Genomic DNA, 15,929 nt, shown 5'->3' on the forward strand with positions numbered 1-15,929 from the left:
AATTAATAATGTGAAGTAGGAAGTAAAGGGCTAAAGGTGTAGGGAAAGTGGGAAGGGTGGGGGAAAGGTAATAAGGGAGAGGAAAAAAATATGAGAAACTGTAAAAATGGAAATAAAGTGTTTGTAAATGGGGAGGGGAGGAGGGGGTGAAGGGAGGGCAGGGACAAGGGGAAAAAATGAGAATCAAGACCTATTATGTAAAGGTACAGAATCCCAATGACGAATATAACTGTATTGTATACCTAGATTGTACCAATAAACTCAATAAAAAAAAAGAAATATTATACCAAGTATCTCTACATATGAAGAATTATTACAAAAGTGATAATAAAGCATGTATTTCCCCATAACTTTTTCCTTTAAAAGTGAATGATAATAGCAACTGTACAGTCAAATAAAGTTGCCCTTTCTTTTTTTCACATTGGCTTGGAAAAGTAAGCAATTAAACATTGTTGCAAACAGACATAAATAATGATTAAACTACATCAAAACTAGTCTTGTTGAGTAATTTATTACAAGAAATTATCATAAAGCATGTATTTCCCCATAACTTTTTCCTTTAAAAGTGAATGATAATAGCAACTGTACAGTCAAATAAAGTTGCCCTTTCTTTTTTTCACATTGGCTTGGAAAAGTAAGCAATTAAACATTGTTGCAAACAGACATAAATAATGATTAAACTACATCAAAACTAGTCTTGTTGAGTAATTTATTACAAGAAATTATCTCGTAAGAAGTGCAAGGTCCCAAGTCCAATTCCCAGTACCAAAAAACAAAACAAAACAACAAGAAAACAATATAAACATAACTTTCAATAGTTGGACTGAATTTGCATGATGATTCTAACCACCAAATTATGTTTCAAAAATCAGAACATTTATGAAATAATTATTTTATAAGAGTTTATTTGGTGATGTTAATAAAATACTATTATCTTCAGGTATGTTGATATTGTAGTGATGCTTTAAAAAGACAGAAAAAGAAAAGTCCTTACTTTTTTTTTGTTTTAGCAATTATGATATGATATGTAACTCTTATTGATTTGTTCCTGGCTCATAACTATGTTCCAAAGGCAGTCCTGGGAAAGTAGTTTTTCTCCTTCAGGTTGAGTACTAGAAACTCTCAACTTCTCCTACCTTCTTGTCTTGGAATTAGGCACAAACTAATTATCTAATCTTACCAATGCCCAAAAGTAAATTGTAAGACCCTCCCCTCATTACAGAGTGGTATGCCTGTACCCTAGAGAGAAGAATGTTGCACAAACAGGCAAAGAAGAATACTGAAACAGGTACTGCATTATTTCTATACTTAGTCTATTAGCATTATATATACAATGGGCTGGGGATTTAGTTCAGTGGTTCCGGCGCCTGCCTCACAAGCACAAGGACTAGAGTTCAATTCTCGTACAAACAAACAAACAAAAAAAAGGTTAAGAAAGCATTATATACACAATGAAGTTTCCACAAAGCCTCTAAACAACAGAATTCAGACAGTCTGGACAACTGAACATGCAAAGGGCCTCGTAGTGTACCACTCAGTGGGTACCGAGGCTCCATGTCCCTTCTGTCGTATCTTTCAATAAAGTGGTTAAATGTTTCCCTGGGTTGTTTAAGGAAATTAACCAAATCTGAGAGGAAGCCAGGTATGGTGGCACATGCATGTAATCCCAGCGCTCTTTGGGACTAAGACAGGAGAAACACAAGTTCAACTTCAGCCTGTTGGACAACTTAGTAAGACTGTCTCCTTTAAAAAGGCCTGGAGATACAGCTCAGTAAAGATCCTAGTTTCGATCCCCAGTACCATTAACAAACACCTGAGGAGCAGATTCTAAGAATGACAATTTATACACAGTAGGTCAGAAGTATAGGTAGAACAACTTGGGGCTTGCAACTTATATCTAAGGGGTAGAATCTTGGGAAGTTCAACTTGTGACACCTAACACAAGCTGTCACAAATGAACTGGAGGGCCGGAGATTTAGCTCAGTGGTGCTGCCACCTGCCTCAACAGCACAAGGTCCTGAGTTCGATCCCCAGTACTAAAAAAAAAAGATTTCTGGTGAAGAGAAATGCCACTTTTGAAGTCAAGTAAGTCTTCTGAACTGATTGGTACGGTGTGACAACAGAAGAAAAAGGTTTTTCTCCAACACAGCAATACATGCTGAAATAGCCATAGATGAATTAATGTCAAAGATGACCTCAAAAATAATCTAAGAAAGAAGGAAAAGAGATGAAGAGATGAAACAAGATTGGTCACTTAGCAAACCTGAAAAGTGTTGAAGGGGTAAAGGTGGGGTCTGTGTGTGTTTATTATGCTATTATGTCTCATAATAGCAAATCCCTTCATTGAGTGCAGAATAAAAGCTATCTCTGAAAGCTTATATATCTTAATAACTATGATTCTTAGTATATGTAAATATATCATTTAATGTAGTTATCACTCTTCTGAATTTCCACTTATGTATCAATAAGAATATATTCTGAGGGTGGAGGGGGTGAAGGAAGGGCAGGGGAATGGGGAAAAAACAAGAACCAGATACATCACATAAAGGTAAAAGATCCCAATGATGAATGTACCTGTACACCCAAAAAAGTACCAACAAGCTTAATGAAAAAAATATGTATTTTGAGACAATCCCCAATCTCCAAACCAGTACTACCAAAATGCATACTTAGGCACTCACAGGAAATTAGTTACATGTGAAAAGCAGAATATCTTAAACTAAACTTCATTTAATGTCATAACTTCCTCTATGCCTATACATGGATCACCAAGGTGAAAAAAATGACACTACAATAATTGCCTTTTTTCTGATCACTGTAAGCCAATTTACAAAGTTTCCAAGAATTTCTAATGTATCACTGACATTTTTAAAAAATAGCTTATATCAAGTCTACTTATATGGCAACCATTAAAGGAACAAAGAAGAGAAGTATAATACATACTGGAGGCCGGCCAGGACGACCCCTTTTTCTTTTTCCCTTGACCTCTGTTTCTTCAAGTTCGCTGCCAGCATCAGAATGGGCAGTAGTTTCATTAGTTGAATCCCTAGAAAATGTCATATTATTTTAGTAAACAAATGAATAAACACAATGCAGTTCTGTTCAACTGTTTCCTTACCTCTTGCTATACTGCTAGAAATGGTAAATATTTTTCAGAAAAACTCTTCAGTGAATCAAAAAAAAAATTACCTTCCCTTCCTACTGTCATAACACTGAGTGATATGAATTCCCCCAAATAAAGAGTAGGAAATTACTGTTGAAATGGCAGCTGCTATACAATACATAAATGTAAAATACAACTGCAAAAGATTAATTTTTTAGTATAAAAAGATGAAGACTTGAAAAAAATTTTATAAAACTCATTAAAGTCAGTAATGTCTTAGCAACTGTTCAGCAAGTGGCTCTTCAAAAAATACATGCAAATACATTAAATTTTATAGCAACTTGATTCTCAGAGAATGAGTTTGATATTCTTTAGGGAGAGTTGACATTCTTGACAACAATCACATCCTTATGTAACTGATGGTCACAACTGATAAGTAGGAATTTTGATATTAAAGATTATTGTGGGTATTTTTTTTCACTTTAATGAAAAGATGTAGGCCAAAAATAGACAACTACTGGAACTTCACTCATTAACCAATGCTGTGAGTAACACTGTTTAATCAGGTAATAGTTCTCAGGCTGGGGGTTTAGCTCAGTGGTTCGGCTGCCTGCCTCCCAAACACGAGGTCCCAGGTTCAATCCCCGGTACAAAAACAAACAAAAAGATAATAGTTCTCAATACTGGAAGAATACTTTCTCAATTTTGAGCTGCTCATAATATGCCTAATACACTTCAAAGTTTAATCTTTGTCATAAAATATGAGTTTCTTAAATCCACAAACAATTGTCAGGCGTGCTAGCACATGCCTGTAATCCCAACATTTGGGAAGATGAGGCAGAAAGATTGCTGTGAGGTGGAAGCCAGCTTGAGATACCAAGTTCAAGGTCAGCCTGGAGTGCCCAGAGAGAGCTTGTCTCAATGACACACAATCACACATGCACACAGAAGAAACAGCAGCAGTACATGCAGGGAGAAGGGAGGGAGAGGAGGAAGAGGGGAATAAGGGAACGAGGGGGAGGAGGAAGAAGGGAGAAAGAAATCCACAATCAGCAAAACAATGAATCAAATCAGGGTTTGTAGCATTTGCTGATTTTAATGATGTACATACTCCCACCCCAGACAATTTCAAACAAAGTGGTATCACAAAACCCAGAGCTGGGAAGTGATAAACAGTAGTATACTATTAAAGCACAATTGCACCATACATGCAAACAACAGATGCAAATAACCTCAAGATAAACTGATATAAGGCAGGTATGGTGGTGTGCATCTATAATCCCAGCACTCTGAGAGACTGAAGTAGGAAAATCTCAAGTTCAAACCTGCAAAACCCTGTCTCAAAAAATAAAAAGGCTTGGGGCTGGTGATTTAGCAGGTGCTGCCACCTGCCTCCCAAGTGCAAGGTCCAAAGTTCAATCCCTGTAAGAAATTAATTAATTAATTAATTAATTAATGGCTAGGAATGTAGCCTACTGCAAAGGCTGTGTTCAGTGCCTAATAAGGGGGTAGAAGATATGGGGATGGAGATAATAGATTTCAATTACAAAATGATGAATTTTGAGTACTTATGACTCATATTAATATTATTAATTCAAAGTTTATATAATCTAACTTTTTACAATGTTTGTTGTACTGACTTGGCCTGCAAATTTTTGGCTTTTACAAATCAATACAGACTAGCTCCAACATGGCACAGGAAAGGACTGCTCCTACAAAGAGGAATTTTGCACTGAATTCTACATCGACAATTCCATTAGGACTCTGCTTAATACTGTAAACAGTGTGAAGAATATACAGCAAATATGAAGCCCAATTTATAATTATTATTTCTCAATCTCCATTAAAGCTCTTCATAGTCTTGTTCTATCTTAATTCCTTTTTAAAAAATCAATTATTTAGTGTCTGCTTCTCTGTCTCCAGTCCACATTTCTTATTATTTAGAAATCTAACTTTTGTTTAGTTAGTGTTTTTGTTTTTTTGAGACAGGATCTTATTGTGTAGTTCAGCCTGTCCTTGAACTCAAACTCATGGCAATCCTACTGTCTCAGCTTCCCAAGTGGGATTTCAGGCACTATGCCTGGTGATATCCAACTTCTATGCAAATAACTTCAAAAGCTTTAATCAGTAGACCTGATCACATTCCAGATCTCTAATTCAAGATTATTAACTTGCATGTGTGATCTCTTTCTTTGAAAGTCACTTCTAATTTATCAAAAACCTCATCTGAAATTAGGTTTAAGAGGATCGGGAGTTTCAGGGTTGGGGGCAGAAGAGGAGTGGAAGGTCATGACCAATGCATGATGTATGCATGTATAGAACGATCACTGTGATTTCCATTAATTTGTATAATCAATATGAGTAATTATAATTTTAAAAATAAAATTAAGTCCAATTCTGACTTGTTTATAAAAATAGCATTAACTGATTTCTAAAGTTAACTCATCAGTGTATTTTAAATTACTATATAAATTTATCATCACAATTATTGTATTGTGTCACTCTTTCTACATGTCTTCTGCTAACACAAGTCCTCAATTATCTTTTTCAGTATAATAATCTGTCTGGCACTCTTTTGAAGATCATGAATCCCCAAAACAATTTTGATTTATCACCCTGGTTCTTGTCTTCTCTCCACTACAACACATTCTACATACTACTGCTAGAATAGTCTTACATAAGGCTGCTCTTTCGTTTTTTAAATTATTAAAGGTAATTTGATATTTAAAATTGTAAATAAGGGCTGGAGATTTAGCTCAGTGGTTCTGCCGCCTGCCTCACAAGTGCAACGTCCCAAGTTCGAGCTCTGAAACCAAAAAATAAATAAATTTAAATTGTAAATAATATTTTACATCCAGAGGTCAATAAATTTTTTCTTAAAAGATTTTTAAGTCTTAATGTCTTATATCTACTTCTCAGCTCTTACGTCACTGCATAGATGCAACCACAGATAATATGTAAATGATAGGCGTGGCTATGTTCCAGTAATATTATTTACAAAAACAAGCATTTGAGATCTCAGCAGTAGTTTATCTATCCTTGATCTAGTCACTCTTGTCTCTTGGGAAGAAAAGTTAACCATATTGCTTCTGCACATCACTACAGTCTAAATAAATCATGTTTAACATACACTTTTAGTTTATAGAAACATATATAAAATTGTAAGAAACATATCACTGTCCTAATTTTACAGATGAGTAAATGACCTGACATATTTGTCCATAGGCACACATCTAGTAAGTGGAAGAGTCCAGTTACACCTCCAAGTGAATGTAAATTTCTATTTCTGTGTCAGAATACTAGAATGCGAGTTACGCTTTTATGTATCTTATGTAGAGAAAATCCACTACTGCTCTTGATACTTATAGAAATCTCTAGGCAACCTCAAGAGCAAGCCAGTACAAGGATATAATAAGTGACTTATTAATAAAGCTACCATGTGTTTAAGCAATATAATTTAATGACAACCACAAAATTATGATTTGGTTAATAATGCTGCCAACTGCAGCCAGCCTAAAAGGCAAGAATTATTGTTAACAAATAGCTAATAAATCCTATTGGTATATGTGTATTTACTTATTAGAATATATAATGAATATTTTGGGGGTTTAAGCATCAAAAAGAACACAAGGAAAAGCTGCATTTCTCTGAATCCCAATCTGTGGAATGCCATTAACAGTTTGAAATTTTCCATTTTAATGCATGGGATTCCATAGTATGTACAGAATTCATTTAATTATTTCTCTATCATTTGAGTACTTACGATGTCACTTACAATATTAAAAAGAGTTGCAATGACTTTCCTTGTAGATAAATTATTACACATCACAAACAAGCTCTCTCAGGTAAGACACAGTGGAAATGATGGTTCTGTGGTACACAAGCTGAAACTGACCAATCTGTTTTTCAACAGCCCTATTAATGGCTAACATTTATCTGTATAAGATTACTGAACATAAATTAAAATCATATAAGATCAGATAAGGCTAAGCATGGAGCCGCACACCTATAATCCCAGAACTTGAGAAGCTGAGACAGGACCAATCTAGGTTACATGGTGAGTTCAAGGCCAGCCAGAATTACAGTGTGAGACTCCAGAATTACAGTGTGAGACAAAAACAAAAAAATGAATCAGATCAGATCTTACAAAAATGATTTTTCTCCCTTTGTAAAACTCAAAAAATTCCATTTACTTCTCTTCATCTCTATTCAAACCCCTTTAGTGCAATTTATTACTGCCAGTGACAAAAAGCCTCCTCTTAATTAGTCTTCTTTCTTGTATTGGCTCTTCCAATGTAATCACTACACTGCACTCAGTGTAATTTTACATATAATTTTAATTATATTATATTACATTATATTATATATTCTTATCTCCTCTCTGCTGAAAACCACAGTTGCTTCCCAATGCAGAAGAGACAGACAACATATTTCCAAATATAACTTAGCAAGTCCCAGTACGATACTGTTCCTCTCTATCCAGAAGCATTCTTGTGTCACTTTCCATAACCGTACCCCCAAAAAAACTTGGGCGAAAAAAGACTTTATTTCAGAGCTTCAAATATAATATGCTTCCTCCTATCTCAGGGACTTTGTTCTGGAATAATACCCTGCTCCCTTCTTCATTTCCCACACTCATCTCCCACTTCAGACCTCTCAACGCAACTGCTCCATTTTTATGAAAGAAAATTAAAAGCATTAAAATTATAACAGTATGCCTAACTTTTCCTTCATAGCATCAATGGAAACTCAAAATTTTCCAACTGTGATTGTTTAACATCTCCCTTTGTAAGTTATATGGCAACAAAGAATGAGTCTGTTCTACCTAATCTACCCTGAATCTGGAATACCAATGGACTATAAACATGCAGTACATAATAATACTTTGATAATTCTTTTTTTTTAGGGGGGTACTGAAGATCAAACTCAGGACTTTGCACTCGTGAGGCAGGTGCGGTGCCACTGAGCTAAATCCCAGGCTGATAATTGTGAACAGCAATAGCACTAAAGGGGAAAAAAAAAATCCATCAGCATATTAAGTAAATCACCTAGGGAATAATAAGGTCAATCACTATGACTTTCCTAACTCATTGATCATTTAAAATATTTAGTACATAATGTTTTGCTTTCGTTTTTAAGGCAACCATAGAAATCAACTTCTAATATATCAACTTCACTTTACTGATAATAGAAATTGAAGTTTCTTTCTCAACAATGAAGGCAGGTACTATGGTTTGGACAAGTGTCCCACAAAGGCCCATCTGTTAAAGGCTTAGTAGCTAGCCTGTGGTATTATTCAGAGGTGTTAAAATTTGTAAAAGGTAGGAGGAACTGGGTGGAGGGGTGCTCTTGAAAGGGGCATTAGGACCCTGGCCCCTTCCAGCTTCTCTCTGCCAGCTGCCAAGAAGAGAGCCGCTTTGTTCCCCCACTCACTGTCTTCACCATACACTGTCTTACCACTGGCCAAAAAAGACAAAATCCAATCACCCATGAAATGAAACTTTCAAAACTATGAGCCACAAAACAAGCTTTCCCTTTTTAAAACCTATTTACCTCACATGTTTTTTACAACATCAAAAATCTGTCTACACAGGCAAGTGGTAAGTTCATTCTTGTAACTATCCCTAACAATGTGATTCAGAAACCTTTGGAAGAGAATTGAAGGAGGAATCTGGAAGTTTAAAGAAATAGGACGAAGAAAGCATAAAGTGCTGTAAACGGAGCTTAAGAAGCATTTCTTGTAAGGGTTCCTAAAAACAGAATGCTGAAATGTCCACAGAAGTTATGCCCATGAAATGTGAGGTGAAAATGAAGAATCTACTGGGAAGCTGGACTAGAAGACATCACTGTTACACCATGGCAAAGAATTTGGCTTCCTTTAGTCCATTCTCTGAGTCTTTATGGGAGGCTGAGCTTAAAGGTAATGGACTAGTTTATCTGGCAGGGGAAATTTCAAGGTAGCAAGGCACTCTGGCAGCAACACTGCTGACTGCTTTCAGCCAGATACATGGTTATAATTTGTTACAAAAAAAGCAGAGTGGCAAAGATTTGAAAATTTCAGAATGTGGCTAAAAAGGAGTACCTAAAGGGCATTGCCAAGGAAATTGTGGCTGCAGCTGCTAATGCCATTAACAAGAAAAGAAGAGTTTTATACTGGAACAGTAGTAAAAATGCCTTTAAAGTGTTTGATGGGGGGAGGGAGCAACAAAACCTACTCACTGGAGCCACAAAGGTGTAAACTACTTTCAAAGATTTTCATTTCGCTCACAGAGAGCCACCCCTGAATTGTTCCCATGGGATTCCTTTGTCATCGAGGCACTCAGAGGCCACTGTAGCCATAGTGTGAGCACACCATGGCACACTTGAAACAGATGACAGATGTTGGTGTCATCCACATGGTGCTGGTTTTGCCAAGTATACAGAGTTATGGGGGTGATGAAGACTTTCACCAAAATTTCAAAGGAAGGCCTAAGAGGCCATGCAGTGCATGGATGGATTGTAGTAGAGCAATGTACAAAGCTGTGAAAGTAAACCTGAAGCTGCAATGGAGATGCTAAAAAGACAGGGGTGCCCAGGAAAGCTGCAGGCAGCAAGAAGAATCAGTAAGAAAAAGTGGCCATGTGAGTTACAGCTAGTAAGGCCATAAACACAGTGCTGCCCAACCCCTTTGGAGCTTACATCATGCCAACATGTATTTAGTAATGGACAGGGGCCTCTGAAACTACACCAAAATAAACCTGTTTTCCTTTTAAGTTGATTGTCTCACATGTTTTGTCAGAGTCAAGGCAAGCTACACTGGAACACACAACACAACAGATGGTTTAAGAAAGATGGATTAAGATGCAACAGACGGATTAAGATGCAAACACCTTCACAAAATTCACCCTAAGACCATATACTATCATAAAACTATATAAATTCTCATAAGAGTACCATTTCCAGCTGAAAAATATAAACCAGAGCTCAATTCATTTACTGAGATCCCAGATCATCACGATCCAATACACATAAATTCACTTATAAAACATAATATTAAATACAATGGATATTCTGTAAATATAAACACAGTATGTAAAAAGAATTAAGATGCACCATGTGCCAACTTCCGACAATGAACGTAATCATATACTGTAAACAAGGTAGTGTAATGAAACATTTTAAATAAATAAAGAATTTAAATACCAATCTGTCTCATAGTTCATCACTAATGCTACTATCAGTGTGCTAGAAGTAGAACATACGAAAATAAGACAAACGTGTATAGTTTAGGAAGTGGGTCAGAGCCACTGAGGGGCAACATTATGCAGGTGAGAAAAGAACATATGAAATGTAGGAACACAAAAGGATATCTACCACATCTCTAAGGGTTTAAAGGAACTTTGCCAGAGCCATGATAACTCAAGTAAGACATAAATAGTGAGTTGGATGAATAAAGCAGAAGTGCATAACTACAAAATAAAAGAAAATACTATTTAGAGACCTCTAAACTCAGTATTATATTTGAGTTAGTACAGGGGAGTAAGGTAAATTAGGCAGAAAAGAGTTAAATTCTACCTCCCATATTTGAGAGAAAAAAGAGGGGACAATATTTGTGATCTTTGAAGAAGGTAAAGAAATTTGGAAAGCTTTGTATATTAGAATTCTGTGGAAAAGGCCAAGAAAACAGAGCCTGTCTCTTAGAGAAGAGGTATATAAATAAACAAGGACACTAACATAAATAATTGCTTAAACAGCTAATCACTTTCATTATAGCCAAACCAACATTATCATATAGGATTATAAGTATGTAGGATCCCTGAGTTGCATCTTGGCAAAAGCTATAAATGGTACCATATCTGCTATTACCATAATCACATTTTCCAGAGAATTCCAAAGTAAGTTCCACTTCTAAATCTAAATACAAATCCAACAAATCTAATGATATGCCACCAAAAATACCAAATGGCAGTTTTCCTAAAATTACTATCAATAATCTGAATGGTTCACCAATCTTAATCTCAGGGAAAAAAATCTTAATGAAGAAGCTAAAAGAACAGGAACAGGGCAAAAAACAAGGAGATACAGAATAGAAGTCAAGGATTTTTTTCTTCTAAATAGCCAGACTGAATATTTTAGGCTTTCTACAAAAATTCAGTCACTAGCTCAACTTGTAGCACACAAAAGCCATGAACACTATGTAAAGAAATAATTATAATTCTGATCCAATAACATATTAGATTTGATTTTCAGGCCATAATTTGCTGAACCTTGAATAGCACACTAACACCTTTTTCTGTTCAGTAGTAGAAAACATGCTGACATTCCAATAGCAGGGACATGGCTGCATATGGCAAATACATACCCTAATGTTTCAATTTCAAATACATTATGCCAATAACAGAGAACACAGCTGATACCAAATCAAAGAGATCATTGTGATAAATATGTACATTTGTCCCTTTTAAAAAATATGAATACTTACTGTAACACTGGTAACTCTGAAGTAATCATTGTTGGAGATGTTGTTCCACAATACAGCAAAATAATGAAGTTCTGTACAACTCAAAACTTTTGAAACAACCTTAAAGGGGATCCTGTTAATTAAAAAAGAAAATGATTATAAAATGAATTATTATAAAATAAATATGCCAGAATACATAAGCTTTCGGCAATCGCAGTACTTGATATTTACCAAAGTTGAACACATATCCACAGAGAAGCCTTCATAGGATGTTTGCCTTAATTTTAATCATAACTCCTAAAACTTAAAAGCAACCAAGATGTCCTTCATTAAATGAATGGATAAATTGTCTTATACCCAGAGAGTATTATTTCATGTTCAAAGGAAATGAACTATCAAGCCATGAAATGACACGAAGGAACTTTTTTAAAGCACATTACTAACTTGAAGAATTTGAAAATATTACATATTTTGTAATTCCAACTATATGACATTTTGGAAAAGATAAATGCATTGAGACCATAAAAGGATCAGTGGTTGCCAGGGTCTGGGGGATGGCAAGGAAAACAGGCAGAGCGAAAAGAATTTTTAGGACAGTAAAACTATTCTAAAGGATACTGTAAGAATGGATTTGTATCATATGTTTATCAAAACCCTCAGAATATACAAAATCAAGAGTGAACTGTAACATTATACAGACTTCAGGTGGTAAAGACAAGACAGTGTGGATTCAACTATAAGAAATGTACCACTCTGGTGCAACATATTGATAGTTGAAGAAGGTTATGCAGGTGTAAGGATGATTAAGTTTAACAAAATTGCACTTTCTCCTCAAATTTACTGTGAACAATAACTACTTTTATAAAAAAAAAAAAAAAGACAAAACTGAGTATCCAAAATTGGCCATATTAGAAAATCAAAGGTATAAATATAATTGGAATTCCAGACAGAGAGAAAAGGTTAAGAAATTATGCAAAAAGCTTTTGAATTAGACTTCTTGTTAGTAACTATGTAAGCCGGAAGATAGATAGTAAAGTAACATCTTTTAATGTTGGAAAATTTGAAGATATGTTGAGAGAAAATAAGTTGACCCTAAATTATATAATAAGTAATAACAATCTTTGAAAAATAAAAGGAAAGAGTAACAACATGGAACTAGTTCTTAAGTTAGCAAAAATCAACAAAATCAACTTATAAAGAAATTTCAAATCTAATAAAAACTTTCAACAAATAGGAGTGCCTACCAAAGAAAAAAGCTACTAAATTTGGTAAAAAATTAAAATAGCATTTTGATTCCCTACACACTGTCCCTGATTCTCTAACTCATCAGTGCCAATGGGAACAGCAGATGAAATTCATAGTGTAGCTTGCTGGTACAACAAAAGGCAACATGAACATTGTTCTAAAAAATGATGGTTATACATTTTTTTAAGAGCTTCCCAGATAGGATCTGTTAAAAGAACTATAGCTGCACAAGGCAAGAGACAGCCTATGACATTAGCAGCAAATAATCAATGAACCCTGTAAGTAGAATATGAATAGGAAGATATGTTAGGGACTTAGAGCTTCAAGGACTACCATGTATACTGGGAAATCAGATTGCATGCACAGGGCTGGATAAATGCTGAGAGGCCTGGAAGATGCTCAGGCTCACACCTTTAGGTAACTGTTGGGATCTTTCAGAGTAGAAAGTAAAGATTTAGGTACAGCTCTAAATGGCTACTGAAGGAATTTCTTAACTAAGAACCAAGAGACATTTTCGCCCCTTTAATTAAGGAAATCTGTCAAAGTACTAGTTTGATGACCAGAGAACACATTAACTTCTCACTGAGGCCTTTTTACTTTGAAACAGGATCACCCTAAATTGCCAAGTTCCCCAGGCAGGGCTCAAACTTTGGAATGTCTGCCTCAGTCTACCCTGGCACTAAAATTAACACCACACCCAGCTAAAAAAAGAAACTTTAAAAAAGTGATTCAATTATATGGATTCTACTAGACTGAAAGCATGAAGATACAAAAGGATTTTCTATGCAAATAGTAAAGAGAGCTGTAATATAGCTTTCTTAGTAACAGACAATTCATTAGAAAAATATAAGAATCATAAAAAGACATATACTAAATGGAAATGTCCCAAAATATATGAAATGTTCCACTGCCTGCCTCGCAAGTGCAAGGACCCGAGTCTGATCCCCAGTACAAAAAAAACAAAACAAAACAAAAAAATATATATATATGAAATATTACAGAATTAAAGACAAAATTGAACTGAAGAAAGAACTAGACACTGCTACAATAATACATGAGTTCACCCCTCATCCACAGAGCATATACTCTAAGACCTTCAGTGGATGCCTAAAACATAGATAGTACCAAATCTTATATACAACAGATCTTAGCAACCTCAGCATAATTTTTTCCTTATTGAGACCCCCTACTGTTGCACTTTAAAGAGGCAATTTATGACTTCTTTTTCATATATCCAAATTGCCAAAATCACTGCTCTTGTACTTTGGGGCTATGATAAAGTAAAATAAGGACAATGTGACCACAAGCACTGAGATACCATGACTAGCAATCTCAGAATGGAAACAATCATTTAAGTGAGTAATAGGCAGGTAGTGCATACAGTGCAGAAACAAGGAACAAAGGGACAATTCATGTCACAAGCAGGATAGGCAGAAATTTCTATCATGCTATTCAGAATGGCACGCATTTTTAAATTTAGTTATTATTGGAATTTCTATTTAATACAGTATTTTCAGACCACAGTTGACCAGGAGTAACTGAAACTACATAAAGACCATAGATAAGAGAAAATAGTATAGTTGGCAATTTTAATATATGATCCTAAATAAAACATAAAGCATATACATAGAAAATCAACAAAGGAACACAGGACTTGGACTAGCTAGACCAAAAGACATGTAAATAACTCCCAACCAGAGTGCACATTCTTGTTGTGTGCACATGAAATATACTTCAGAATAGGTGATGTTTTAGTCTGAAAAACAAATTATCAATAATCTTTAAGACTGAAATCATAAGGTATCTCTTTTCTGGTCATGATGAAATAAAACTAAAAGTCAAAAACTGAAGAAAAACTGGAAATATCACCAATATGTGGAATAAAACAACACACTTTTAAATATCAATGAATCAAAAAAAAAAGAATGCACCAAAATTTATGAATTCAACAAAAGCAGTTCTCAGAAAATATAGCTCTAAATATCCATATTTTAAAAAAGAAAACCTCAATTATTTAACTATACACCTAAACAATGAAAAAAAGAACAAATTACAACAATAGGCAGATAACAGAAATAACAAAACAGTGTAAAAAAATAGGGACTTTAAAAAAATACAATCCTTAGCTCAGTGGTTCTTCCACATGCCTTGTAAGCACAAGGACCTGAGTTCAATCCCCGGTACCCAAAGTAAATACATACATACATACATAAATACATACATACAATCGATAAAAACAAAAGCTGGTTTTTGAAAGGATCAACAAAATTGACAAATCTTAATAGTGATTATTAAAAGAACTTGCAAGTAACTAAAATCATCAACAAATGAGACTACTACTAGTTACAGAAATAAAATGATAAGAGAATATGGCAAACAACCATGTTAATAAATTACTTATATGCACACAATGAACAGAAATACAGAAAAAAAGACATAATGAGTAAAGACTCCGAATTGGTTATCAAAAATCTCCCCATAAGGAAAAGCCATGGGCCAGATGGTGTTATTGATAAATTATACCACACACAAGTTAAAAAGAATTAACATCAATCTTCTCAAAGTTGTCCAAAAAAAGAGAGAATACTTCCTAACTCATTCAGCCAAAAGTACAAAAAGTGGGAAAGAAATAAAAGTGTCTCTATTCCTAGACATGACTATGTGAAAAATCTGAAATTGATCCAAAAATCAAAGCAACTCCTAAATGTAATATGTGACTATAGCAAGACTGCAAACTACACAATTAATATATGTCAATCACTTTCCTATATACCAGCAACAAACCAACAGAATTTGAAATTAAAAACACAATACCATTTATATTAGCAGTCAAAAGAAAAATACTTGGGTATTAATAAAAGTATTTATAAAATTTCTACAAGGAAAACAGTAAAAGTGATTAAAGAAATTTGAGGAGTATTAAATAAACAGAAAGTTATTCGATGTTTTATGGATAGGAATGTTCGTTTGCTGTGATTCTTTTTTCCTTTCTTTCCCCCCTCATGGTGGAGGGGATCAAATCCAGGGCCTTATGCCATGGTCGGTAAGCACTTTAACACTGAGCTATATTCCCATTGCTTTCTATCTTTTTCTTCTTTTCTCCTCACCCCCACCTTGTGCTAGGGGATCCAAACAAGGTCA

The 15,929-nt window shown here is 34.8% G+C and overlaps 1 protein-coding gene across 3 annotated transcripts in view; it reads right to left on the reverse strand.

The window, feature by feature from the left end:
• The window catches only part of Stag1 (stromal antigen 1), a 366,592-nt gene that overhangs the window by 261,538 nt on the left and 89,125 nt on the right, over positions 1 to 15,929 (reverse strand). For all 3 annotated transcript variants that reach the window (XM_010625514.3, XM_010625515.3, XM_010625516.3), the window contains 2 exons: positions 11,565 to 11,676; positions 2,944 to 3,046 (listed from right to left, as the gene is read on the reverse strand). In XM_010625514.3, coding sequence (XP_010623816.1) covers positions 2,944 to 3,046; positions 11,565 to 11,593 — 132 coding nt within the window. In that variant the 5' untranslated portion in view covers positions 11,594 to 11,676. The remainder of the gene's footprint in view (positions 1 to 2,943; positions 3,047 to 11,564; positions 11,677 to 15,929) is intronic.

The sequence above is a fragment of the Fukomys damarensis genome, unplaced genomic scaffold, assembly GCF_012274545.1.
Source record: "Fukomys damarensis isolate Sample0158 unplaced genomic scaffold, DMR_v1.0_HiC HiC_scaffold_37, whole genome shotgun sequence".
Classification (NCBI taxonomy): domain Eukaryota; kingdom Metazoa; phylum Chordata; class Mammalia; order Rodentia; family Bathyergidae; genus Fukomys; species Fukomys damarensis.